General features: G+C 32.1%; 1 protein-coding gene across 1 annotated transcript in view; it reads left to right on the top strand.

Moving 5' to 3' along the window:
• Positions 1 to 27,447, top strand: part of LOC139875473 (replication protein A 70 kDa DNA-binding subunit B-like) — a 45,269-nt gene extending 17,822 nt beyond the window's left edge. Inside the window, exon 9 of the mRNA XM_071862810.1 lies at positions 27,274 to 27,447. Within this exon, the coding sequence (XP_071718911.1) occupies positions 27,274 to 27,447 (174 nt within the window). The remainder of the gene's footprint in view (positions 1 to 27,273) is intronic.
• The last annotated feature ends 244 nt before the right edge of the window (positions 27,448 to 27,691 follow it).

Genomic DNA, 27,691 nt, shown 5'->3' with positions numbered 1-27,691 from the left:
AATTACTTGACTAATTGTGCATTTATACTCGAACTCTCTTACTCATATCTACTCTTATTCTATCTTAATCTTGCGTTGTATAATTTAATTGACACGCCACCTTGACTATATGTAGTAATGTCGAATGCACATATCATTTAGGGTAATATAATTTCTGGGATTATATTACGGTGACTCATATGAACATTCCGACATTATGACATAAAGAATTTAAGGCGAGTCAAGGAGAATTTTCTCTCTATCTTTATTCCATATCACGGTTAGTATTATTTAGAATACTAACCAACGGTATTCTTTTGTTTTGAAGGAACAATGCCTCCTCGTCGTGTGCCACACCGTGAAACTCCCGAACAAGCTTTGCAACGAATGGTAGCCACCGCCGTTGAGGCCGCCATGTCCGGTCACTCCACCACCAACAACAACAATAATAACAACAACCACAACAACAACAACCAAGGAGCCGGTAACTCTAGCGAAGGGTGCTCCTACAAAGCTTTCATGGGGTGCAAACCTCACACTTATGATGGAACCAGGGGACCGGTTGTGCTTACTCGATGGTTCGAACAAACGGAGGCCGTCTTTAGCATAAGCGGTTGTCGGGACCAATATAAGGTCAAATACTCCACCCACACTTTCTCCGGTGTTGCACTCACGTGATGGAACACCTATGTTCAATCGGTGGGAACCGATGAAGCTCATGCCCTTTCTTGGGCCGATTTGAGGGAAAAGATGATTGTTGAATATTTCCCGCGCGAGGAAATCCGAAAGCTCGAGCAAGAGCTTAGAGCTTTGAAGGCGGTCGGGAACGATCTTAAGGCTTATAATCAACGCTTCGCCGAACTATCTTTGATGTGTCCTAATCTCGTTAACCCCGAATCTCAAAGGATTGAGCTCTACATGCACGGTCTTCCAAAAAGCATCAAACAAGGGGTGATGTCATCCAAACCCACTACTCATTAAGCCGCTTTGAACATGGCCCGCCAATTGATAGAAACGATGGATGAAGTCGTAGTGGTGCCGGCTCCTAGGGCCGAAGACAAATCGGGTGGCAAAAAAAGGAAATGGGAAGCCACTCCATCAACCAACCACAACAACAACACCTCCACCAAAAAGCCTTTCAACAACGACGGCAAGAAAGGCTATGCCGGAACTCAACCTTATTGCAACAAATGTCACAAGCACCACTCGGGTGAATGTGGAAAGCTAATTTGTCACCGTTGCCAAGGAGTTGGTCATAGGGCCAACAATTGTACAAGCGCTCCCCCGTCGCTCGAAAGGGGCCCAATCCTCCAAGAATGGTCACTTGTTATGAATGTGGCCAAACGGGCCATTATAGGAACGAATGCCCGAAGAAGAAAGCCAACCCCAACAACCGAGGCCGAGCCTTCAACATCAACACCGAGGAAGCCCGAGATGACAATGAACTAGTCACGGGTACGTTTCTTCTCAACAACTCTTATGTTACTTGCTTATTCGATTCGGGTGCCGATAAATGTTTTGTGTCTAAGACTTTGGCTCCTACCCTTTGCACTCCACCACACCCTTTAGATACTACTTATTCCATCGAAGTGGCTGACGGAAAACTATTAAGCGCCGACACATATTATCGGGGGTGTACTTTGAATATTTTGGGTAATGAATTTGAAATTGACTTGATACCCATGGAACTAGGAAGTTTTGACGTAATAATCGGTATGAATTGGATGGTCAAAAATAAATCTCACATTCTTTGCGATCTTCACGCAATCCGAATTCCTATCGAGAATGGTGAACCATTGATTGTCTATGGCGACAAAAATTGCACCGGACTCAATCTCGTTTCGTGCCTTAAAGTTAGAAAACTACTCCGCAAGGGTTGTTTCGCGATTCTTGCTCACGTTAAGAAACATTAGAGAAAAAGATAAATGTTAATGAATCGTTTTTTATCAATTAACCTTTCACGGATGATGATGTAGCTGAATGGTTAACGGGTTGTTTCTTGAACACACGGCATTTGTTTGTCGTGATTGTTTCCTTCCTACGCTTCCTTGCAAGAAAAGCTATTTTACATATTTAAAATGATCAGCTTTAAAAGTATAAATGTGTTTCGTAAAATAGCATGAATGAATCTGACAGAAATCGTAAAGTTAATTGGAATAAAGTTTAGAGCAAAAATTGGTATGAAACCTTCATAGCGTTGTTGTAATAAACTGTTTGACTGACTTTGTTCAAGTTCTGCCAAAGGTATTCTTTCTGGAGTGGTTGAAGGATATGGTTCCATGTATATATCTCGACGACCTCCATTCAAAACAAATAAAATATATATTCGTAACAAATACATTATAAGTGTATGGGAATGGGTTGTTTAGTATTTATATTGCAAAACACAACTTGGTTGGTAATTTTATGGATAATCATTATTTTTGACACACCTTATGTGACATTTGTGAACTGGATGCCACACCATGCTCCTTAATGGAAAGCTCACATTACGGAACTCTCAACCACTTGGGTAGCGTAGCGTCAAAAGTGATCGATCTCCAACTACTCTTCTCCGATCATAAGTCCCCCATTTAAAGAGTGGATAAGATAGGATTTTCACCGACAAACTACTTAATTTTAAAACAAATAAAAATACATGCATTTAATGCCCAAACGATGATTCGAAAAATGAAAGCACACAACGTTTACATTTCCCAACACTGGCGTCATCTACCATCAAATGTTACAACGGTAACTTTATGTGATGGGACTGCCACACTTATCCAACGGTGGAAAAATCATCTTCAGAGACACGTATGCTATTATATCGTTTATTCAATGCTTTATCTTTAATAATTAAATTATCTAGTAATGGTAGGAGTCTTAGATTATAAGCTGGTCAGCTTGATTGATTGTTGATATTTAGTTTACGGAATACCCTTTCCAATTATATGTGTGGCTATAACCTTGCCTTATGATCTGATCAATTCTAGTTGGGGCAACTAGTCATATGTGTTAAACACCATGATAAGGATAGAAGCTACGAGCAGTCATTTGTAAATTGTATAGTTCTGTCTAAAACTCATAGTGAATCGTCCGACAGAGGTCGTGGTCGACGTAAGACTCAGTACTTACTATTGTAACGCACCGAAAGACATGGTCCGCGTCTAGAGGATATCATAGAGGTACTTTCATATGATCTGGGGTTTTAAAATTGTTTTGAGAAGTGTAACGACCCGGAAATTTCCGAACGAATTTAAACTTTGATCTTTATATATATCCGACACGATAAGCAAAAAAAAAAAATCTGTAATGTTGAGTCTCGAAAGTTTTGAAACTATATTTTGCATGATTAAATGTTTCCAACATGTTAAGCAATCAAACTCATTAAGATTTGGTTATTTGAAATGATTTTTATACAAACATTTGGCCACCCAGTCTGTCTGACGATTCACGAACGTCATAATTTGAAATAATTATATAATGATGTATATATGGATATATATACTCTTATGATTTATTAAAATGATATTTAAGTATCTCATTATATATAATAACAATTGGTTATATACATAAAATGAGACTACTAACTTAAAGACTTCAAGACTATATACATATATATAACGATTAACGTTGTAATAACTTCTAAATTAAAATGTATATATATGTATTGTATTAATATGAATTAATACACTTTTAAAGGACTTAAGTACATATATACTAACATACTTATACTCAACAAAGATAGCTATACTCATAATCTCATTCAATTCCATCAAGAATTCTATTCGTATTCACTCGGTATTTACACCCGTATCATACCCAGCTTCCATACTTCAATACTATGAGTATATACCAATATGAAATACCAATTATTACCTCCTTAGCAGCCCTATGAGTCACAAGACAAGAATAAACATAATGGAACCAACATTTTAACTTCTAGTATGCATTATTATGCTATATTCCAAATTTTGATAAAGTTATTATGCTATATTCCAAATTTTGATAAAGTCTCTTAACCATATGCATGACCAACGAATTTTAACCCTCTTTTTACTCATCCATATCATCTATTTAACCCACCTTCACTCTCATAATATTCACACACAAGAACTCCAAGTATTCTCTTCATTTCTTACTCTTTAAACACTCTTTAAACACACATACTTCAAGTCTATACTTTCAATCTTTTGAATCCATTTCAAGAACTCTTTGAAGATCAAGAACATCACTTTTATCTCAGCAACTTTGTTCAATTGATTTGAGGTAGTCACCTTATTCATAATCTTATTCGATTCATATTCATATAGCTATCTTATTTTGAGTTTATAACTAATAATAACTAGAACATAGTTTAGATTAATTCTAAACTTGTTTGCAAATAAACTTAATCCTTCTAACTTGACTTTTAAAATACTTCAACACATGTTTTATGACAATATGTCAAGCTAACATAAGGATATAAAACTTGTAAACACGAAGAACACCTTAAAACTGAACATACGCCGTCATAGATCAACGGGGGCTGTTTTGGGTTTGATTTTAAAAACCTATCTTAAACTTTGAATTAAAAGAATTCCTTTGGTGAAAAATCTTATTTTATATGGATGTGAAACATATCCAAAAATCATGGTCATACTCAAAGTGAAAGTATGTTTTTCAAAAGAGTCATCAAGATGTCGTTCTTACGACGGATATGACTATCTTCTTGTATTTGACACCTAAACTGTATTTTCGACTATAAACATTTTGTTTTTCTGTTTAGATTAGTAAATAACTTTTCGATACAAAACTATGGCAAGTCGAATCACTCAAAACGGATTTGTAACGAAGAAATTATGGGTAAAATAAAATTGGATATTTTTGCTTGTTTTTAGCCACAGTTTTGATTAATAAAAATGGATGCTAACCTTATCCTAGCTAACTTACCTTGTATCCTACATGTATTTATACATGTCTTGTTCCTGAGCTTATGGAAATACAATTTATAATAGTCGTGATTAAGTTCTACGACAATATATTATAGTCTTAATAAAGATCGTAAGGCACCATATATATATATGACTTGATCACCGTGGATCCGTATACAGCGTTTTGACATATCATATCGACCCATCTATATATATATTTCGGAACAACCATAGGCACTCTATATGTGAATGTTGGAGTTGGCTATACAGGGTTGAGGTTGATTCCAAAATATATATATACTTTGAGTTGTGATCGAGCCTGAGACATGTATACAATGGGTCGCGGATTGCTTCAGATAATATACATATTATGTTTCTTACTATATTAAGACAATATATTATAGTGTTAGTGAATTATAACACAATATACGCATTTATATTTATATATATATTTATACTGTTGGACTATCGAACTATTGGACTATCGGACTATTGGACTGTCGGACTATTGGACTACTAACAAAGGACAATTAAAATTATCACAAGTATCATAAGTATGGAATCTTAATTATATATATATACATATCTTGACACAAGAATATTATTATTAGGTTCGTGAATTTGTCAAAGGCCAAGTATTATTACCATCTATTTTGGAAATCATCACAAGTGAGTTTCATTTGCTCCCTTTTTAAATGCTTTTGCAATATATATTTTTGGGACTGAGAATACATGCGCTTTTATAAATGTTTGACGCAATAGACACAAGTACCTTAACTACATTCTATGATAGAATTATCTGGGGTTAGGATTGATTATTATGGCACGTATTATCAATGGTTTATTTCGGTTAGAGCGAATGAGCTCCCGAGTTGAATGAATGGTTTTGTATTTTGGCACCGGTTGTCCTATATTTTATATACATGTGTTCAGCCGTGGGGGAGTAAAGACCGGCACAGAGGTTCTATATTTTGAAGGCACATGTATTTAGCCGTGGGGTGTAAGACCGGCACAGATGGTTACTATTATATTTTGGAATCCTCACCAGGTGTTCTTCATATGAATGATATTTTGTTGTGCAGTTGGAATGGGACTTCTGCACGAGTTTATTATACTTAAAGTCTTGTGGTCTATTAAAATGATGAAAATTAAATGTTTACTATAAACTAATGAACTCACCAACCTTTTGGTTGACACTTTTTAAGCATGTTTATTCTCAGGTTTGAAAGAAATCTTCCGCTATGCATTAGCTCATTTTAAGGATATTACTTGGAGTCATTCATTACATATTTCAAAAGACGTTGCATTCGAGTCGTTGAAGTTCATTAGAGATTAATATTAAGTAAATGACAGATTAGGTCATTTATAGTTTGGATATTATGAAATGGTATGCATACTTGTTAACTTTTGATGTAAAGGAAAGTTTGTCTTTTAAAACGAATGCAATGTTTGTAAAATGTATCATTTAGAGGTCAAGTACCTCGCGATGTAATCATATGTTATTGTATTCGTCCCAATGGATTGGGTCGGGTCATCTCATGTGGTATCAGAGCGGTGGTCTTAGCGAACCAGGTCTGCATTAGTGTGTCTAACTGATAAGTCGTTAAGATGCATTAGTGAGTCTGGACTTCGACCGTGTCTGTATGTCAAAAGTTTTGCTTATCATTCTTACTCGGAAATCATCTACTTACCATTCTTAGTAAATTACATGATTATTATTCTTTAGTCTAGACGCGTTTTCTTGCATTTATTGCATGATAGTGTATAGACGAAATCTTATCCTGGCATATCTGTTACTGTGAACTTTGACTGACAATTTTCAAAGATTCCTCCGTAATTTATGGGATTTTGGTAATATATATACATATGTAAACTATGTATTGAAGAATACCAAATCTAAATCCTACAATCTATTCCATACCAAAAATTCATTTCCCCGACTATACGAGATGGATTCTGCATCTAGTTCGAATTCCTCCGATTCTGACAGTTATGCCAACATGGATTTCCATTCGAGCTCTGAAGGCAGCGTCACCGGAATGGATCAACCAATCTCTCATCATCTATTCTGGATGAATTGGGGATGGGTCCGTAATATACTAAATCACTGGAGACAAGAAGAAGGTGATCCCTTCCATCCACCAAATTGCCCTCTTGGCGATGAACCTGAAGCACTTACAGGCGAACCTGTTCGAGAAACCATTTTTTCGCTCATTTCTAGAGTATCTCGTCACGACTACATAATATCCCATATTTCGGATCTTGTTCATTCGCTCACTCCAACCACTAATCATCCCGGTGTACTAGAAGAAGTCAACGAGCTTCGCGCTCGGGTAGTGGCTTTGGAGAATACGGTGCGAAGTTTACAAACACCATCAGCAGCACCAGCAGCGTAACCAGTACCGCCAGTAACATCTACATCGCAAGCCTCATTATCATAAGCACCAGCAGCATCACCGGCATCAACAGCAACCACCATTACTAACATCAACAGGATCATTACCACCGCCAACAATCACATCCGCATCACACACTTCAATATCCCAATCTGTACATCGGATATCAATGTCACACACACCAAAGATACCAAGGAGTACCAACAACAACAAACGATGAAGTATTGATTCATAATTTCATCGGAGAAACATTCTGTGGTGATTATGTAATCTCTAAAGTTTTAGAGATTATCCACCTCCGCCTTAACCATAAACCAGATGAGTAGACAGAGATGATGGAGAAAAGGATCGAAACCCTGACAAGAATGGTGCGCGGTCTACAAGCTAGACTTGTTTTACCAAATATCATTAGCAGTACTCATAGCCTCACCAACATAGTCTGTGCTGTCCACACTATTAGAATCGTCAGCACCTCTAACATCACAAGTTTCGCAAGTTCAAGAATCACTGTGGAAACTATTACGAATTAATAACAAGTATATTGTATTGATGAGTTGGGAAGTATCAACTCAGTCCTCCGAAGAATTTTATATGTATATCCTATATATATAAAATTTTTATCTATAATAAATCTTTCTGTACTAAGCTATTATGTATGGGACTTAACTATCCGGTTAATTCATATTACTAATATGCTATGATGTACATTCTTCGTTAACAATTTAATCATTGTTAACCATAATCTCTGCTTCAACTCAATGAATTTTATTTCAAAATAAATCAAGTGTATCATTCAATAACATGTTTGATTTTACACTTTTATCTTCGATGCACTCGAAACTTTCTAGAAAACATCAATCGTACGTTGTAAAGTTCGCAAGGATTCTTCAAGCGTCAACATCCTTCACTGAAGAATATCAATAAAAATAAATATTAAAATATTGATTGCATTAGTGAAATACTCCGTGAAGATTATGTAATCTCTGATGTTTCAGAGATTATTCATTTCTAATTCAAGCCGAAAATCAAATGAGTTTAATGTGATTTTAAAACTCATTAAATCTGAAGAAAATATATTTACATATATTTCATAGAGACTGAAGTGAAAATTTTGTTCAAAATATTAATTGTGAATTTTTTTTAACGGGTAGGTAATACCCGAGAGATATTTAAATTCACAATTAAAATGCTACAATTCTGATCCAACAATCATCAACTATACCAATATACATTCTTCTATAGAAATCAAAACAACTGTATTCATTCGAATCTAGTTACATACTCTGATTTTGGGAATTTCAGAAGTCAACCTGAGATACAACCGAAATCATTATTCTTAGATCCTTACATTTTTTTTCTTTTTCGAAGCTATACTTTGACTTCGAAACTGTGATAGAACATCACTTTTAATAGTAACACTCAGATGAATATGAAAATCATTTGGGATTCAGGACGATTTCATCATTTGGATATTGACTATGACAATTTGCATTTAAAACCCTTCGAAATTCCGGAAGACACTTCAAATAATAAACAATCGAGATGATGATTCAACCACACATTACACGAAGTTTTGTACCTGAAAAACTCTCGAAACCAAAGTCATAATCTAACATGTACTTGCGTCGAATTCCTTATCATTCATTAGCAAAGACAACCATACGATTTCTTTTCAAAGTAACCAATTTTTGTTACAGCTCCACTTCGGCTTCTCAGTAAGACTACTCTTATTATGACCTCAATATATACGTTATCTTTTCACTGTCATTACCGGAAAAACCTTTTATATTCCACGACATCATGTACCAGCAGATCGTCATCCCTTGGGTAGAATCAACAATCAGTATTTTGAAAATTCGCAGAACTTCCCCAGTTATATCTATAATGTCTATCCCTAAGAATTTCATACTCCGAATGTGAAGTTTCTGAAAAACACCCTGAACTACGAAGTAGTTCTTGAAATGTCAATGAAGCAGCAAAAACTATAAACGACTTTAACAGTCAAAAGTTTGACGTTAAAGTACAGTGTGTTGGAAAAGCTCAGAAAAAGAAGGAAGTGTTAGGAACGCTCGATAGAAAATTTGGTACTGAAAACCGGATTGAGCAAACCGTGAAGGAGACTCTGAACAAATTGCAAGGGCTAAACTTGTACATAAAGAATCTTGATGATTCTGTAGCAAACACCTTGCTTCTGAATCTAAACCCTTACGGGTCAATTTTCATCATCATTCTTCGACATTAGAAATTCCAAGATATTATCATATCTTTCATTATAAATATCCTCAATATTTCTAAAGATATTTTCACAACTATCCTTATCTGAAATCATTTATCTCTCCGTAATATCTGCATTACAATATAAAGGAAACTGTGTTAGTTTCTAAATCCTTCGAGTTTAAAATAAGAATGTTCTGAAGCAGTGTTGGGAACTGATGCATGAATTAGTATAATATAATGAAACTTGATCAACTTCATTATATTACAGTAAGTCATGTTAAGTTTCTAATGAAAAGTGATGATTCACAGTACCATCATCATGTGCCATATTACACGGCTCTTACACTCTATCCAATCTCCAAATATATTAGAAATATATCATCTTGATAATTCTATTTTATTCTGGTAATTTAACGAATAAAAATCATACCAATATCATTTCTTTCTAAAGAGCGTTAGCTATGTTCACTCCAATTTCATATCTATGAATTCCGAACCATTACAAAAGATACTTAGTTAAAGAGGAGGAAAAGAAAAAGAATGAAGCTCCGAAATAAAAATTATAGTAAAAATCGCAGCAATTAGGAGTGAATATTAATTGTGGATGACAATGATTATAGAGGACAGAAGCAGAAACATTGTAGTATAAGGGAAGATATAAAACCCAACAACCACTCAGAAACTACAAACCGTGTATATCAATACGTATTGCAACGTAAAGACACGGGAGAATTAGAAACATTATAACTCCAAGGAAATCATAAAAGTGAATGGATTCTTCTGGCGGCAGATGAAATAGAAGAATGAAAGATATGAAAGTTAGAAGTATAATAAGAATTAGAATTGGATGGAGCATATTAAGGAATGAGTAGAGGAATAAGGAATAGAAGGTGTGGAGAATAAGGAAATGAAAGGGGGTGGATTTATAGCAATATATCCGACAAAGAAATCGGAACAGATTATTGCATTTGATTAAAGAAGATCCTGATTTTCTAAATCGCCGAAGAACCAAATCTTATTACGTAAGATTTTCTTTAGATCCCTCAAATCCCGAAAGTCAATAGAAACTACGTCATCGGTTGAAACAATTAAATTTATCTACTCATTTCACTCTTTTATGACAGCTTCACTCGTGCGCTTCATCTGATCAAAACGTTTTATCCATATCTCTCAATAATAATAAAACTCCATTATCACTTCATATTTGTCATGAAAACATTCCTATTGTTATTTATGACAACCTCTACCAAATTTCGGGGACGAAATTTCTTTAACGGGTGGGTACTGTAACGACCCGGAAATTTCCGAACAAATTTAAACTTTGATCTTTATATATATCCGACACGATAAGCAAAAAAAAAAAAAATCTGTAATGTTGAGTCTCGAAAGTTTTGAAACTATATTTTGCATGATTAAATGTTTCCAACATGTTAAGCAATCAAACTCATTAAGATTTGGTTATTTGAAATGATTTTTATACAAACATTTGGCCACCCAGTCTGTCTGACGATTCACGAACGTCATAATTTGAAATAATTATATAATGATGTATATATGGATATATATACTCTTATGATTTGTTAAAATGATATTTAAGTATCTCATTATATATAATAACAATTGGTTATATACATAAAATGAGACTACTAACTTAAAGACTTCAAGACTATATACATATATATAACGATTAACGTTGTAATAACTTCTAAATTAAAATGTATATATATGTATTGTATTAATATGAATTAATACACTTTTAAAGGACTTAAGTACATATATACTAACATACTTATACTCAAGAAAGATAGCTATACTCATAATCTCATTCAATTCCATCAAGAATTCTATTCGTATTCACTCGGTATTTACACCCGTATCATACCCAGCTTCCATACTTCAATACTATGAGTATATACCAATATGAAATACCAATTATTACCTCCTTAGCAGCCCTATGAGTCACAAGACAAGAATAAACATGATGGAACCAACATTTTAACTTCTAGTATGCATTATTATGCTATATTCCAAATTTTGATAAAGTTATTATGCTATATTCCAAATTTTGATAAAGTCTCTTAACCATATGCATGACCAACGAATTTTAACCCTCTTTTTACTCATCCATATCATCTATTTAACCCACCTTCACTCTCATAATATTCACACACAAGAACTCCAAGTATTCTCTTCATTTCTTACTCTTTAAACACTCTTTAAACACACATACTTCAAGTCTATACTTTCAATCTTTTGAATCCATTTCAAGAACTCTTTGAAGATCAAGAACATCACTTTTATCTCAGCAACTTTGTTCAATTGATTTGAGGTAGTCACCTTATTCATAATCTTATTCGATTCATATTCATATAACTATCTTATTTTGAGTTTATAACAAATAATAACTAGAACATAGTTTAGATTAATTCTAAACTTGTTTGCAAATAAACTTAATCCTTCTAACTTGACTTTTAAAATACTTCAACACATGTTTTATGACAATATTTCAAGCTAACATAAGGATATAAAACTTGTAAACACGAAGAACACCTTAAAACTGAACATACGCCGTCATAGATCAACGGGGGCTGTTTTGGGTTTGATTTTAAAAACCTATCTTAAACTTTGAATTAAAAGAATTCCTTTGGTGAAAAATCTTATTTTATATGGATGTGAAACATATCCAAAAATCATGGTCATACTCAAAGTGAAAGTATGTTTTTCAAAAGAGTCATCAAGATGTCGTTCTTACGACGGATATGACTATCTTCTTGTATTTGACACCTAAACTGTATTTTCGACTATAAACATTTTGTTTTTCTGTTTAGATTAGTAAATAACTTTTCGATACAAAACTATGGCAAGTCGAATCACTCAAAACGGATTTGTAACGAAGAAATTATGGGTAAAATAAAATTGGATATTTTTGCTTGTTTTTAGCCACGGTTTTGATTAATAAAAATGGATGCTAACCTTATCCTAGCTAACTTACCTTGTATCCTACATGTATTTATACATGTCTTGTTCCTGAGCTTATGGAAATACAATTTATAATAGTCGTGATTAAGTTCTACGACAATATATTATAGTCTTAATAAAGATCGTAAGGCACCATATATATATATGACTTGATCACCGTGGATCCGTATACAGCGTTTTGACATATCATATCGACCCATCTATATATATATTTCGGAACAACCATAGGCACTCTATATGTGAATGTTGGAGTTGGCTATACAGGGTTGAGGTTGATTCCAAACTATATATATATACTTTGAGTTGTGATCGAGCCTGAGACATGTATACAATGGGTCGCGGATTGCTTCAGATAATATACATATTATGTGTCTTACTATATTAAGACAATATATTATAGTGTTAGTGAATTCTAACACAATATACGCATTTATATTTATATATATATTTATACTGTTGGACTATCGAACTATTGGACTATCGGACTATTGGACTGTCGGACTATTGGACTACTAACAAAGGACAATTAAAATTATCACAAGTATCATAAGTATGGAATATTAATTATATATATATACATATCTTGACACAAGAATATTATTATTAGGTTCGTGAATTTGTCAAAGGCCAAGTCTTATTACCATCTATTTTGGAAATCATCACAAGTGAGTTTCATTTGCTCCCTTTTTAAATGCTTTTGCAATATATATTTTTGGGACTGAGAATACATGCGCTTTTATAAATGTTTGACGCAATAGACACAAGTACCTTAACTACATTCTATGATAGAATTATCTGGGGTTGGGATTGATTATTATGGCACGTATTATCAATGGTTTATTTCTGTTAGAGCGAATGAGCTCCCGAGTTGAATGAATGGTTTTGTATTTTGGCACCGGTTGTCCTATATTTTATATACATGTGTTCAGCCGTGGGGGAGTAAAGACCGGCACAGAGGTTCTATATTTTGAAGGCACATGTATTTAGCCGTGGGGTGTAAGACCGGCACAGATGGTTACTATTATATTTTGGAATCCTCACCAGGTGTTCTTCATATGAATGATATTTTGTTGTGCAGTTGGAATGGGACTTCTGCACGAGTTTATTATACTTAAAGTCTTGTGGTCTATTAAAATGATGAAAATTAAATGTTTACTATAAACTAATGAACTCACCAACCTTTTGGTTGACACTTTTTAAGCATGTTTATTCTCAGGTTTGAAAGAAATCTTCCGCTATGCATTAGCTCATTTTAAGGATATTACTTGGAGTCATTCATTACATATTTCAAAAGACGTTGCATTCGAGTCGTTGAAGTTCATTAGAGATTAATATTAAGTAAATGACAGATTAGGTCATTTATAGTTTGGATATTATGAAATGGTATGCATACTTGTTAACTTTTGATGTAAAGGAAAGTTTGTCTTTTAAAACGAATGCAATGTTTGTAAAATGTATCATTTAGAGGTCAAGTACCTCGCGATGTAATCATATGTTATTGTATTCGTCCCAATGGATTGGGTCGGGTCATCTCAAGAAGGAGAAATGTCACAGTCTTATTAGCATCGATAAGTTTCCACCATAAGGGTTTAATTCGGAACCACTAGCTGTTAATACTGAGTAAGTTATTCTTGAAGATTAAGACTTCTTAGTTAGGATTTTGTCTCTATATAGGGTTAAGGAAAGCCGAATTTTTTATTCAGTATATCACCTTATGCATTAGCCTAGGTTCAAATCCAAAAGGCCGTTTGGTTCCACTAAGGGACCACGTTGGTGGTCGGATAACTTGTTTCGTTCAGAATCACGATATATGACGACCCTTAATTTTTCAGATCTGTTATTACTGTTCCATTAATAGGACAGTTTGTACTCGAAAACTTTGTTTAACAACTTTGATTAAACAGTAACTTTTGATCAATATTTTCGTTAATATAAAGTTTATGTATTTTCTGTGTCTTTATATTATAAAGCTATATGTATTATTAAAATTGATATTATATAACCTTTAAGAATTAATATCAACTAATTGGAACTTAATAAAATTAATAAAAGTTAGGGGTTATTAATTAAATAAAATGTATTTAAATAAAATGTATTTAAATAAAATGTAACCCTAATATTAATAATAATAATAATAATAATAAAAATTAAATAGAATATATATATATATATATATATATATATATATATATATATATATATATATATATATATATATATATATATATATATAAATGGCTAGTGCCGTTTAAAAAAAATATATAAAAAATGCATGAAATAACAATATGAATTGGCTGGATATTATGTAACAAATAATAAACTTAATCCATAAGCTTTCTTAAATCCTAGTCTAAACAAATTAAGGTCCTTGATCACCAAGTAATTGAGTAGGATTAGGAAAGCCCAACACACCTATAAAAACCCTCATGTATTCCATAATCTTCCCCACAAAATAACCCTACAATCTTGCATCTAGTCGACTGGTTATCTGTAGCTTTCCCTCCAAATTAGTCGACTAAATAAACCCCTAAATAATCTCCTGTAATCGACAATCAACACCTCCTACACCAGCCTGCAAGTCGACACATCCAGCTCTCCAAAACAGTCTGCTTTAGTCGACTAAAACCCTCCTGTTGTTAAGCCTTTTTTCTGCTGCTATTAGCTCCTGTTTCCTGCTGAATTCGTGTCCCAAAAACAGCCCAAGTAATCGATCAAAAGTTGCTGCTGTGTTGCTGCATTCTGTCGAGCAAATCAGACCCAAACAGCCTTCAATTGGGTCGTGTTTTCCTGCTACTACTACTGGTTTCCTGTTCAGTTTTTATTCATCATCAATCCTTGATCTTTAACCCCTATGGTAGTCCTATGAACCCAAGTTCAATCATGCATTTAATTCAATTACTTTTAAAGTTATATATAAGTATTATGAATAAGTATTAGGATAAAAGATTATAGTTATTAGTTTGATGAATAAAAGTTTATGGATAAATGAAAAAGTTAAAAGTATTTAGGGTATGAATATGAAGTATGAATTATGTATGAACAATAAATCTTGCATGAATAATGATAATGATTATGATTAAGTATAAAGAATGTGATTAAAAGATATAATGAAGGTTATGAATAATTATTAAGCTTATGATTTTATGTGAATGTTATTAAGTTTTGATTATGATAAAAAGGGTATGATTTTATGAGGTAATGATTAATGTTGTTAGGTTAAGATTATGATAAAAGTTATGATTTTTATGGATTAGTAAAGTATAATGATCATATTGTACATGCATGCATGCATGCATACGTATGTATGTATATATATATATAGGTAGATATATACTTGTGTATGTATTTAGATATATACCTACGTGTATATGTATGTGTATATATGTATGTATATGTACGTGTGTATGTATGTATAAATGTGTATTATGTAAGTTGTATACGATTAGTAAACATAATAAAAAGAAGTAATAAGTGTATATATATGTATCATCTTACACTTATATATATATGTAACACCTACACCTAAAATATATATACTATATAGTGATGAACATGTATAATATTAATAAAGAATATATGTATGTATGTATCACATAGGTGTATATCTATATATGTAACATATAATGATAAGTATACATAATATTTGATTAATTAAATAATAATACTATTATTAATTAAATAATAATACTATTATTAGTATAACTTATACACTTAACTATATAGTAACACTTAATGACACTAAGTAAATTATCACCTATATATATAATTAATAAATACATTAATAACTTGTTATGTGTATACACTATTAACGTGAAGGTTATAATTAAAGATAGCGTACAAAGACTACAAACATCACCGCTACTTGTGGCCTAGGGTGATCCTTGTTACCATTATGGGACGCTTGTGGATCTCGAATGCCAAGACTTAGATTATGGTCAAGAGATCCTGGGCCGCTCGGTAAAAATAGATCATTCGAGTGACTTGCATGTTAGCAACGAAGTTTGGGGGAGATTGTACAACATCTTTGTTAAGAATTATAACCCGAACATTCTTAAATTAGAAGCTTACTGTAAGTGGAAGCTTTCCATAAATAGTAGGTTTCCAAATATAGAAACTTTTGAGAAATAGTAACTTTTCTCGAAAAACCGTCACTGTTAATATAGTTTGCTATATTAATAAACAAACTTTGTGTCTATTAGGCATTAACTAATTAAACATGATATCTCTAGGTTGAGATCTCCAATTACACACTCCGTTCTTACTACTTGCGTGGAGTATCTACTTGCTACTAAGGTGAACTTCATAGCCCCTCTTTTTACTTTTACTTAACTGTTTTATAACTTTTGGGGTGAGACACATGCTTGCTTTTAAACTGTTTTACGCTTAGACACAAGTACTCGAAAACTTTATTTTGATTAGTTCAAACTGTGCTATGACATGCTTTGTTTCATGCTTAATCCCTGCCATGATATCGTTAGTTGCTGGAATTTTGGAAAGCTTAATTATTGTGAGTAGCGCTATTGAGAGTGACGTCTCTATCCGAATGACCGTTGGTCAATGGATACATAATAATGATTTAATGACACGAACGAATAAAGTGATCACGGGGTAACTTATTTAGTTTCGATATCATACACCTCAGCACTACTAACGAACTGATTAAACTTTATAACTAAATCTTGTGGTCTAAACACTATTATAAACCTATGTTGTTTACTCAACCATTTTGGTTGACACTTTAAGCATGTTTTGTCTCAGGTGAAGATTGCTAAAAAATATTTTCTATTGGGACTTTGCTGCTTTTGGAGTCCGCATTTATACATTCATTTTATTGCATTACAACATTTATTGTAATAACATAAGACTTTTCCGCTGCTTTAATACATTGGTTAATATTAAAAACGTCTCATATAGAGTCGTTCTCGTTTATACATATTTGTGTTGTGATATTGTGAAGTCATATTTCCCCGCCCTATTTGGGGGTATGACAGATTGGTATCAGAGCTAGGTTGTTATAGAGAACCAGGATTGCATTTTACGTGTGCCTTATGTGTTAGTTAGGTGCCTTAGCAATCTGTAGGACTATAACCTTTCATGTTTTAGTTTCTAGTGCATTTTCCCCTTACATTTTATTCGTGCTTTTGCGTCATCCTTAGAACCTACCTAATCATCTCTCCTTCTTTTTATTTAGGATCTCTCGCCTTAACCCGATCGTCATTTCTGACTCCGAGGGATCCGACTCCGAAAGATCTGTCCGCACACCAGCTTATGGACCCGTTTCCCCGCCATTATCACCAACTCACCCATATTATATTCCTGCTAGTCCACCACACTCCCCTCTTTTGGAAGAATCCCACACTAATGCTAACTATGATGGGGATGACGAGGAGGAAGAGTTTGTGGAAGATATGATTGAAGAAGAAGTGGAGGAGGAGCCTTCCAAGGAAGAACCTGAGGAAGAATCCAAGTCTGAGCCCTCTGTTGCCTCACCTCCTTCTTTAAAAAGAAAGGAACCCGAAACACCAAAAACTGAGAGTTCAAGTTCATCCAAAGAACCCCATCTTACCACTGTTCCCGTGCTTTGCACGAACTCTATTGAACATAGTAAGGTAAAGAGTGATTTACATGAAGTGAAGACAAAATTTGGTAAGTTATAGGAACTTCTGGATGGTCAATTTAGTACGCTTGAAGATCAACAAGAGGAATTGTCAACATACTCATATGATGTGTATAATATAACAACCCGGAAATTTCCGACTAAATTTAAACCTAACTTTTATATGATTCTGACGATTCACGAATAATTTTATGTAAATATATAATTCCTATTATTTAAACGATTTTAAAATAAACTTTAAAATATAATTGATTTAAAAAAAAAAAAAAACTAAATATTAAATAAATATTTCAAATATATATTTCGAAATGAATATATATATATATATATATATATATATATATATATATATATATATATATATATATATATATATATATATATATATATATATATATATATATATATATATTTACAATGTAGTAAATTAGTACAAAGAAAATAATACTTACCATGTAGTAAATGTAATAATAATAATGAGACTAAAAAGAATCCTAAACAAATACATCCTTATGTTGACTAAAAATAAATAAAAAGAAAGTATAAACTAGTACATTCTTATGTTGACTAATTATAAACTAGTATACATATAGTCAATTTTGGTACATAAAGTATGTATTTTTATATTGAAATTTTAGGCTATAAATACTCATGAATGCAAGCATTAAACTTGCACCATTTCTCACACTTACAAAGTGTTTCTTTCTTTCTTTCCATTATCATCTTTGTTCTTACACTTCATTATTAGTATTCTTAATCAAGAATCAAACCACTAAAGGTAGTTATAAGCCTACTGAATTATAACATATTATTATTTATACATAAAATACTACGACGAAGTCATGAGCGGGTTATTTCAAAACGAGTTTTATGAGAAGGATAGAGCTAAGGAAAGTATGGGTTATAGCTATGGAGGTTATGGGTATTGTTCATGAGGTCAATCTAGCATTTGTAATGTCCGTTACATCTGTGTACTTTTTCCTGCAATATTGAGTCACAATATTGATACGTGAGTGATGTTTCCATTTTCAATTATTATTATTATTACTATCGTTATTATCACCAAGGTTATGATCAAAAGATAACGTATGACTTGTACGAACTCACCGCTATTTACGGTAAAGTGGATGATGTCTAGGTTGCCATAATGGGAATAAGGTTTTGGATTAAACGAAAGGTTGTAGACTTATAGTCCAACTGAAAGTTCCTGACCCCCGGTTACATCTGGTCATCCCGACTTACTTAATAGCAATGAAGTTTGGACAAAGTTGTACAACGTCTTAATGTGGAGGATTATAACCCAAACTTTCTAAAACTATAAACCTGCTTTAAATGAAAACTTTTCAAAAGTAGAAACTCTTACTATTTTTATTATTATTATTATTTCTATTATTATTATCATAAGTATTAGTATTATTCTTACTAGTATTATTATCAAAATTATTATTTTCATTATTATTATTATTAAACTTACCATTTTTATTAAAAACTACTATTATTATTAAAAGTAATATTTCTATTAAAATTATCATTTCATTAACGGTATTAATCACTTTTATTATAAGTATTACTATTCATATCAATATTGTTATCATTATTAATACATGTATTACTATTATTATTATTATCAAAATCTTTTTGTATTAACATTATTAATAAAGTTATTATTATTAAAAGAATTATTATTAGCAAAACTATCATTTTAACAATTATATTGAAAACATTATTTTAGTAAAATTATCATTTTTATTAAAGTTATCATAATATCATTTTATCAAATAAATACTTATAAACAGAATATATATATAAAAGTATATATATACAGAAATATATAAACAATTGAAATAAATAAACTTATTCGATTACGAGTATATGTGTTAATATATATACTTGATATAGGTTCGTGAATCCGAGGACAACTCTGCACTTGTTCAGTGCCATCATACGCATAATTACTACAAACTATCGTATCGTATCGTGAGTTTCATTTGCTCCCTTTTTATCTATGTTTTTGGGCTGAGAATACATGCGCAACTTTTATAACTGTTTTACTAAATGAATACAAATACTAAAACTGATTTTTCGTGATTTTTATAGCCCCACTTTACTTGAGCTCAATTTACTTTTTATACTTATTGGGGTGAGACACATGCTGCTTTTATACTTTAAACAATTTAGACACATGTACCAACTATTAAATTCTGCTATACCTGGCTATATGCTACAAAGTCCCTGTCGTGATATTTTTAATTGCTGTTAATGCATTCTTAATTATTCGGGGTAGGCCTATCGGGAGTAACGTCCCCGATTCATACAATGTGTCGCTTAATAATGATAAACCGACAAGTATCCACTTGTCACTGGGCAAAATTCTGTTTAGTTTAAATATCACAATTCTTGGTATACTTTTGGATCAAAGGATCTACTTATATTTGGATCAAAGGATCTACTTATTATCACAATTCTTGGTATACTTTTGGATCAAAGGATCTACTTATATTTGGATCAAAGGATCTACTTATTATCACAATTCTTGGTATACTTTTGGATCAAAGGATCTACTTATATTTGGATCAAAGGATCTACTTGCGAGATCAACTTTTTGATTCTGCGCGAAATCTACTTTACAAACTAAATCTTGTGGTCTAACACTAATACTGAAATCATTATTTATGACAAACCTATGAACTCACTCAACCTTTGTGTTGACACTTTAAGCATGTTTATTCTCAGGTACTTGAATATTGCTTCCGCTGTATATCTACTGCTTTGATGATGATTGCTTGCTATGCTTGAAGTCTTCATTACATATCATATCAATTAAAGACATATTTATCTTCCGCTGCAAAAACTCAACAAAACGTCTCATGTAGAGTCGTTCTCGTTTGTACAACTGTGATTTGATATAATTAGTGACGTTTCTCCCAGGCCCTATTTGGGGGTGTCACAGATTGGTATCAGAGCAGAGTTGTTGTAGAGAACCAGGATTGCATTTTAAGTGTGCCTTATACAATTAGGTACCTTAGCAATGTAGGACTACAACTTTCCTTGACCATAGTGCCTTTAATTGTTGCCTTTAATTGATAAATGCTACACTATACTTTAGAAACTTTACTTATCTTAGAATGCCAAGCCAATCTAAGAACTCTGTTCATTTTTCTAAGTACTATCCAATTACGCCACCGCGTTTAAATGCGACACTACAATTTCTGAAATTCTTGACATTCCTAAGTCATCTATTATGGTTTGTGTATTACATATGTATTACATGAAATATTATCCATGAATTTTGAAACTCCTATATTTGTTACTATTCATACTCAAACGTATATAACTTCCTGTTATACTACGTACCTATATGCCTTATGCCTTTATGCATCGGTTTGCGAAAAAAAAAAAATGTCATTGGGTTATCACAGTATACAAATTGAAAGTATTTAATCAAAGGATTATCTTATTACATACTTATCATTTTATGATCTCGACACGTCATACTGCCATTATTGGAGTATAGACAAATCAAATCTTATTATATCTTATCATATCTATCCCAATAGATTTTGTCTAATACTTTTCCTAAATTTCCTCCGTAAATTACGGAAATCTTTTTGCTATATATACGTATTCAAGGAGACGAATACATCATTCAATATCCAACACTCATATCAAAACCTAATTCCAATCACATAATATGAATTTCTCACCTGATTCCTCAAGTTCCTCTAACTCCGAAGATAGCGTGACGGGAGCACACCCACCGATCAATTACCGCGATTTCTTCATAAAATGGGGATGGGTTCGCGAAATACTCACCCTATGGAGAAATGAAGAAGGTACTCCTTACCACGAGCCAAACTTACCACCAAACGTCGGAGTACTCGACTCGCTTACCGGCGAACCTGTTCGCAATACCGTTTTCACTCTTTTTGCAAGGATTTTCCGCCTCGAAGGTCGACTCAATGTAACCCAAGATAGTATTCGTCCTCTACTCCCGAATTCTAACCAGATAGGGTTATTAAAAGAAGTTAGAAGACTTCAAACTAAATATCAAGAATTGACAAACCTTACGGAGGAATGGGTAGAACAAATCCATAGACTCGAGCATAAAGTAGAAACCCTGGAGAAAACAGTGCACGATCTGGAAGCTAGGCTCACATCTACTACCCAAGTACCACAAGCAACAGCACCAACAACATAACTAGCAGTACCATCAGTACCATCAGTATCACCACCAACAGCATCAGCATCACCACCAACAGCATCAGATTCACCAACAACAACATCCTCATCCCACACCTCAACATCACACCCGGTACTTCGGATATCAACATCATACGCCCCATATATACCAAGGAATATTAGTAATTGTGAGTTAAGATGTAATGACTCATTCTTCCTGGAGAATTATATATGTATACTTTATATATATATATATATATGGTTTAATAATAAATCTTTTTGTACTAAGCTATTACGTATTAATCTTAACTACTTGGTTAATTCATATCACTAATATGCTATGATGTACATCATTCGTTAATGACTTAACAATCGTTAATCACTGCTTTAGCACAATAAACTCCATTTCATAATAAATTAAGTGTATTATTCAAATACATGTTTGATCTTACACTCCTATTTTCGATATACTCGAAACTTTCTAGAAAACATTATTCGTGCCTTGTAAATTTCACAAGAATTCTACAAGCACCAACATCATTTAACGAGGTATATCAATAACAATGAACAATGAAGTATTGATTCATAACTTCACTAAAGAAATATTCCGCGACGATTATGTAATCTCTAAAATTTTGGAGATTATTTATTCTTGTTTCAACCACAAAACAAATGAGTTTAATATTATATTAACTCATTAAACCCATGATTACATCTGAAGGAAAATATATATGCACGCATATTTTCATAAATATTGTAATTAACTATTCTGTTGTACAAACTGTTGATGATGAAAATATTTTAACGGGTAGGTAAAACTCGAGAAATATGTTACATTGTACAATTCTGATTCTCATGAATTATATTCATTCATATCCTATAATGAATTATCACATCAAACCACTGAAATTATCATTCATTACTTTTAATCAACAACGTCTATTCGTCAACCATTAGATTCGTTGACAATTACAATCATCGTTTAATCATCTAAAAATAAAATTTCTTGAAACCATCTCGGATTGATAATCGAAGATTCAAATATGACTGCATTGAATGCAGAGGAAACAGCAAAATTGTAGACGGTCTTAATGGCCAAAAGATTGATAATAAAGAATGGTACGTTGGGAACGCTCGATAGAAAATTTGGTACTGAAAAACAGATTGAGCTAAACATGAAGAAGACCAAGGACAAATACAAGGACCAAACCCTATATTCAAAGAATCCAAGTAATTCTGGATCCGAGGAAATCTTTAGAGAATATCTTGCTCCGAAGTCATGTTAAAAGCTTGCGGAAAATCTTTCTTTCATCAATTTTCGAACTTAGAAATTCCAAAATATCATCATAAATATCCTCAATATTTCTGAAGATATCTTCATAACGAACCTTGTCTGCAATTAATTATCTCTTTGCGATATCTTTATTACATCATAAAAGAAACTATTTTAGTTTCTATATTTTGTAAACCTTCGAGTTTAAATTATGAATGTTTTTGAAGAACTGTTGGGAATTGAAGCATGGATTAGTATAATGACGTCAGGCCAACGTGATTATATTACAGTAAGTCATGCTAAATTTTTAATGGAAGATGATGATTCATAGACTTTATAATCATCATTTGCTATGTTACACGACTCTTACATTCTATTTAACCTCTAAACACATCAAGAAAATATTTTTCTTGATGATTCGTTCTTTTTCGGATATTCTGGTAATTTACCAAATCAAATCGTGATATTACGCTTAGAACATTAGGTTCATTCGAAACTTCATACCTACAAATTCTGAACCATTACTCGCTTTACTTAGGGTCGAGAAGAGAATAAAAAGGCAAAGAGCTCCGACATATAAGGAAAAATATAAAGCCCGATAACAACACTGAAATTACAAACCGTGTATATCAATACGTATTGCAACGTAAAGACACGGGAGAATTAAAAACACTATAACTCCAATCGAGACAATTTATCACATTTAATCAAAGGAAATCCCAAATTCTTTAATTACCGGAGAATCAAATCTTATAAAGATTTCGAAAATTTCTTTAAATCCCTTGAATTCCGAAAATCAATCGTGACTACGTCAAAAGTTAAGGCGAACATTTAATTTACTCAACTCACTCTTTTACAATAGCTTCGTTTATACTCCTCGTCTATGTACGAACAACGCCAACTGATGGCAACAACTAAAATTTCGGGACGAAATTTCTTTTAACGGGTAGGTACTATAACAACCCGGAAATTTCCGACTAAATTTAAACCTAACTTTTATATGATTCTGACGATTCACGAATAATTTTATGTAAATATATAATTCCTATTATTTAAACGATTTTAAAATAAACTTTAAAATATAATTGATTTAAAAAAAAAAAAACTAAATATTAAATAAATATTTCAAATATATATTTCGAAATGAATATATATATATATATATATATATATATATATATATATATATATATATATATATATATATATATATATATATATTTTACAATGTAGTAAATTAGTACAAAGAAAATAATACTTACCATGTAGTAAATGTAATAATAATAATGAGACTAAAAAGAATCCTAAACAAATACATCCTTATGTTGACTAAAAATAAATAAAAAGAAAGTATAAACTAGTACATTCTTATGTTGACTAATTATAAACTAGTATACATATAGTCAATTTTGGTACATAAAGTATGTATTTTTATATTGAAATTTTAGGCTATAAATACTCATGAATGCAAGCATTAAACTTGCACCATTTCTCACACTTACAAAGTGTTTCTTTCTTTCTTTCCATTATCATCTTTGTTCTTACACTTCATTATTAGTATTCTTAATCAAGAATCAAACCACTAAAGGTAGTTATAAGCCTACTGAATTATAACATATTATTATTTATACATAAAATACTACGACGAAGTCATGAGCGGGTTATTTCAAAACGAGTTTTATGAGAAGGATAGAGCTAAGGAAAGTATGGGTTATAGCTATGGAGGTTATGGGTATTGTTCATGAGGTCAATCTAGCATTTGTAATGTCCGTTACATCTGTGTACTTTTTCCTGCAATATTGAGTCACAATATTGATACGTGAGTGATGTTTCCATTTTCAATTATTATTATTATTACTATCGTTATTATCACCAAGGTTATGATCAAAAGATAACGTATGACTTGTACGAACTCACCGCTATTTACGGTAAAGTGGATGATGTCTAGGTTGCCATAATGGGAATAAGGTTTTGGATTAAACGAAAGGTTGTAGACTTATAGTCCAACTGAAAGTTCCTGACCCCCGGTTACATCTGGTCATCCCGACTTACTTAATAGCAATGAAGTTTGGACAAAGTTGTACAACGTCTTAATGTGGAGGATTATAACCCAAACTTTCTAAAACTATAAACCTGCTTTAAATGAAAACTTTTCAAAAGTAGAAACTCTTACTATTTTTATTATTATTATTATTTCTATTATTATTATCATAAGTATTAGTATTATTCTTACTAGTATTATTATCAAAATTATTATTTTCATTATTATTATTATTAAACTTACCATTTTTATTAAAAACTACTATTATTATTAAAAGTAATATTTCTATTAAAATTATCATTTCATTAACGGTATTAATCACTTTTATTATAAGTATTACTATTCATATCAATATTGTTATCATTATTAATACATGTATTACTATTATTATTATTATCAAAATCTTTTTGTATTAACATTATTAATAAAGTTATTATTATTAAAAGAATTATTATTAGCAAAACTATCATTTTAACAATTATATTGAAAACATTATTTTAGTAAAATTATCATTTTTATTAAAGTTATCATAATATCATTTTATCAAATAAATACTTATAAACAGAATATATATATAAAAGTATATATATACAGAAATATATAAACAATTGAAATAAATAAACTTATTCGATTACGAGTATATGTGTTAATATATATACTTGATATAGGTTCGTGAATCCGAGGACAACTCTGCACTTGTTCAGTGCCATCATACGCATAATTACTACAAACTATCGTATCGTATCGTGAGTTTCATTTGCTCCCTTTTTATCTATGTTTTTGGGCTGAGAATACATGCGCAACTTTTATAACTGTTTTACTAAATGAATACAAATACTAAAACTGATTTTTCGTGATTTTCATAGCCCCACTTTACTTGAGCTCAATTTACTTTTTATACTTATTGGGGTGAGACACATGCTGCTTTTATACTTTAAACAATTTAGACACATGTACCAACTATTAAATTCTGCTATACCTGGCTATATGCTACAAAGTCCCTGTCGTGATATTTTTAATTGCTGTTAATGCATTCTTAATTATTCGGGGTAGGCCTATCGGGAGTAACGTCCCCGATTCATACAATGTGTCGCTTAATAATGATAAACCGACAAGTATCCACTTGTCACTGGGCAAAATTCTGTTTAGTTTAAATATCACAATTCTTGGTATACTTTTGGATCAAAGGATCTACTTATATTTGGATCAAAGGATCTACTTATTATCACAATTCTTGGTATACTTTTGGATCAAAGGATCTACTTATATTTGGATCAAAGGATCTACTTATTATCACAATTCTTGGTATACTTTTGGATCAAAGGATCTACTTATATTTGGATCAAAGGATCTACTTGCGAGATCAACTTTTTGATTCTGCGCGAAATCTACTTTACAAACTAAATCTTGTGGTCTAACACTAATACTGAAATCATTATTTATGACAAACCTATGAACTCACTCAACCTTTGTGTTGACACTTTAAGCATGTTTATTCTCAGGTACTTGAATATTGCTTCCGCTGTATATCTACTGCTTTGATGATGATTGCTTTCTATGCTTGAAGTCTTCATTACATATCATATCAATTAAAGACATATTTATCTTCCGCTGCAAAAACTCAACAAAACGTCTCATGTAGAGTCGTTCTCGTTTGTACAACTGTGATTTGATATAATTAGTGACGTTTCTCCCAGGCCCTATTTGGGGGTGTCACATATAACATCTTTAGAAAGACTGCTAAGAGACATAATAGAGAAATTGAGCTTCAAGATCAAAGGATTGAGGAACTAGAGAAGGAGGTGCAGTTTCTTAAGGATCTTCTGTGGGAACATTTCAAGACCCAACCCCCATCTCCTAAGAAGAATTAGATCTTAGGATTTCTTTTCCATTTCCGTATTAGTGTTTTCCATTCATTGTAAAGGCTTTGCCCTACTATCTTAGTTTCGTTTCATGTTTATTCTAGTTCGTTTCGCGTGTAATAAAATATGTTAGTTATCTTTGTGATGTTTAAAGAAGTTTAGGTGTTTTTAATACATCTTGTTATTTCTCCTATCTATTTTCCTAATATATGTTGTGTGAAATTTGTGCATCATTAAACAAACTTGCAACTTA

This window comes from Rutidosis leptorrhynchoides, chromosome 11 (assembly GCF_046630445.1).
Source record: "Rutidosis leptorrhynchoides isolate AG116_Rl617_1_P2 chromosome 11, CSIRO_AGI_Rlap_v1, whole genome shotgun sequence".
NCBI classification, from domain to species: domain Eukaryota; kingdom Viridiplantae; phylum Streptophyta; class Magnoliopsida; order Asterales; family Asteraceae; genus Rutidosis; species Rutidosis leptorrhynchoides.
The sequence above is the reverse complement of the archived record's forward strand: the minus strand, read 5'-3'. Positions and strand labels throughout refer to the sequence as shown.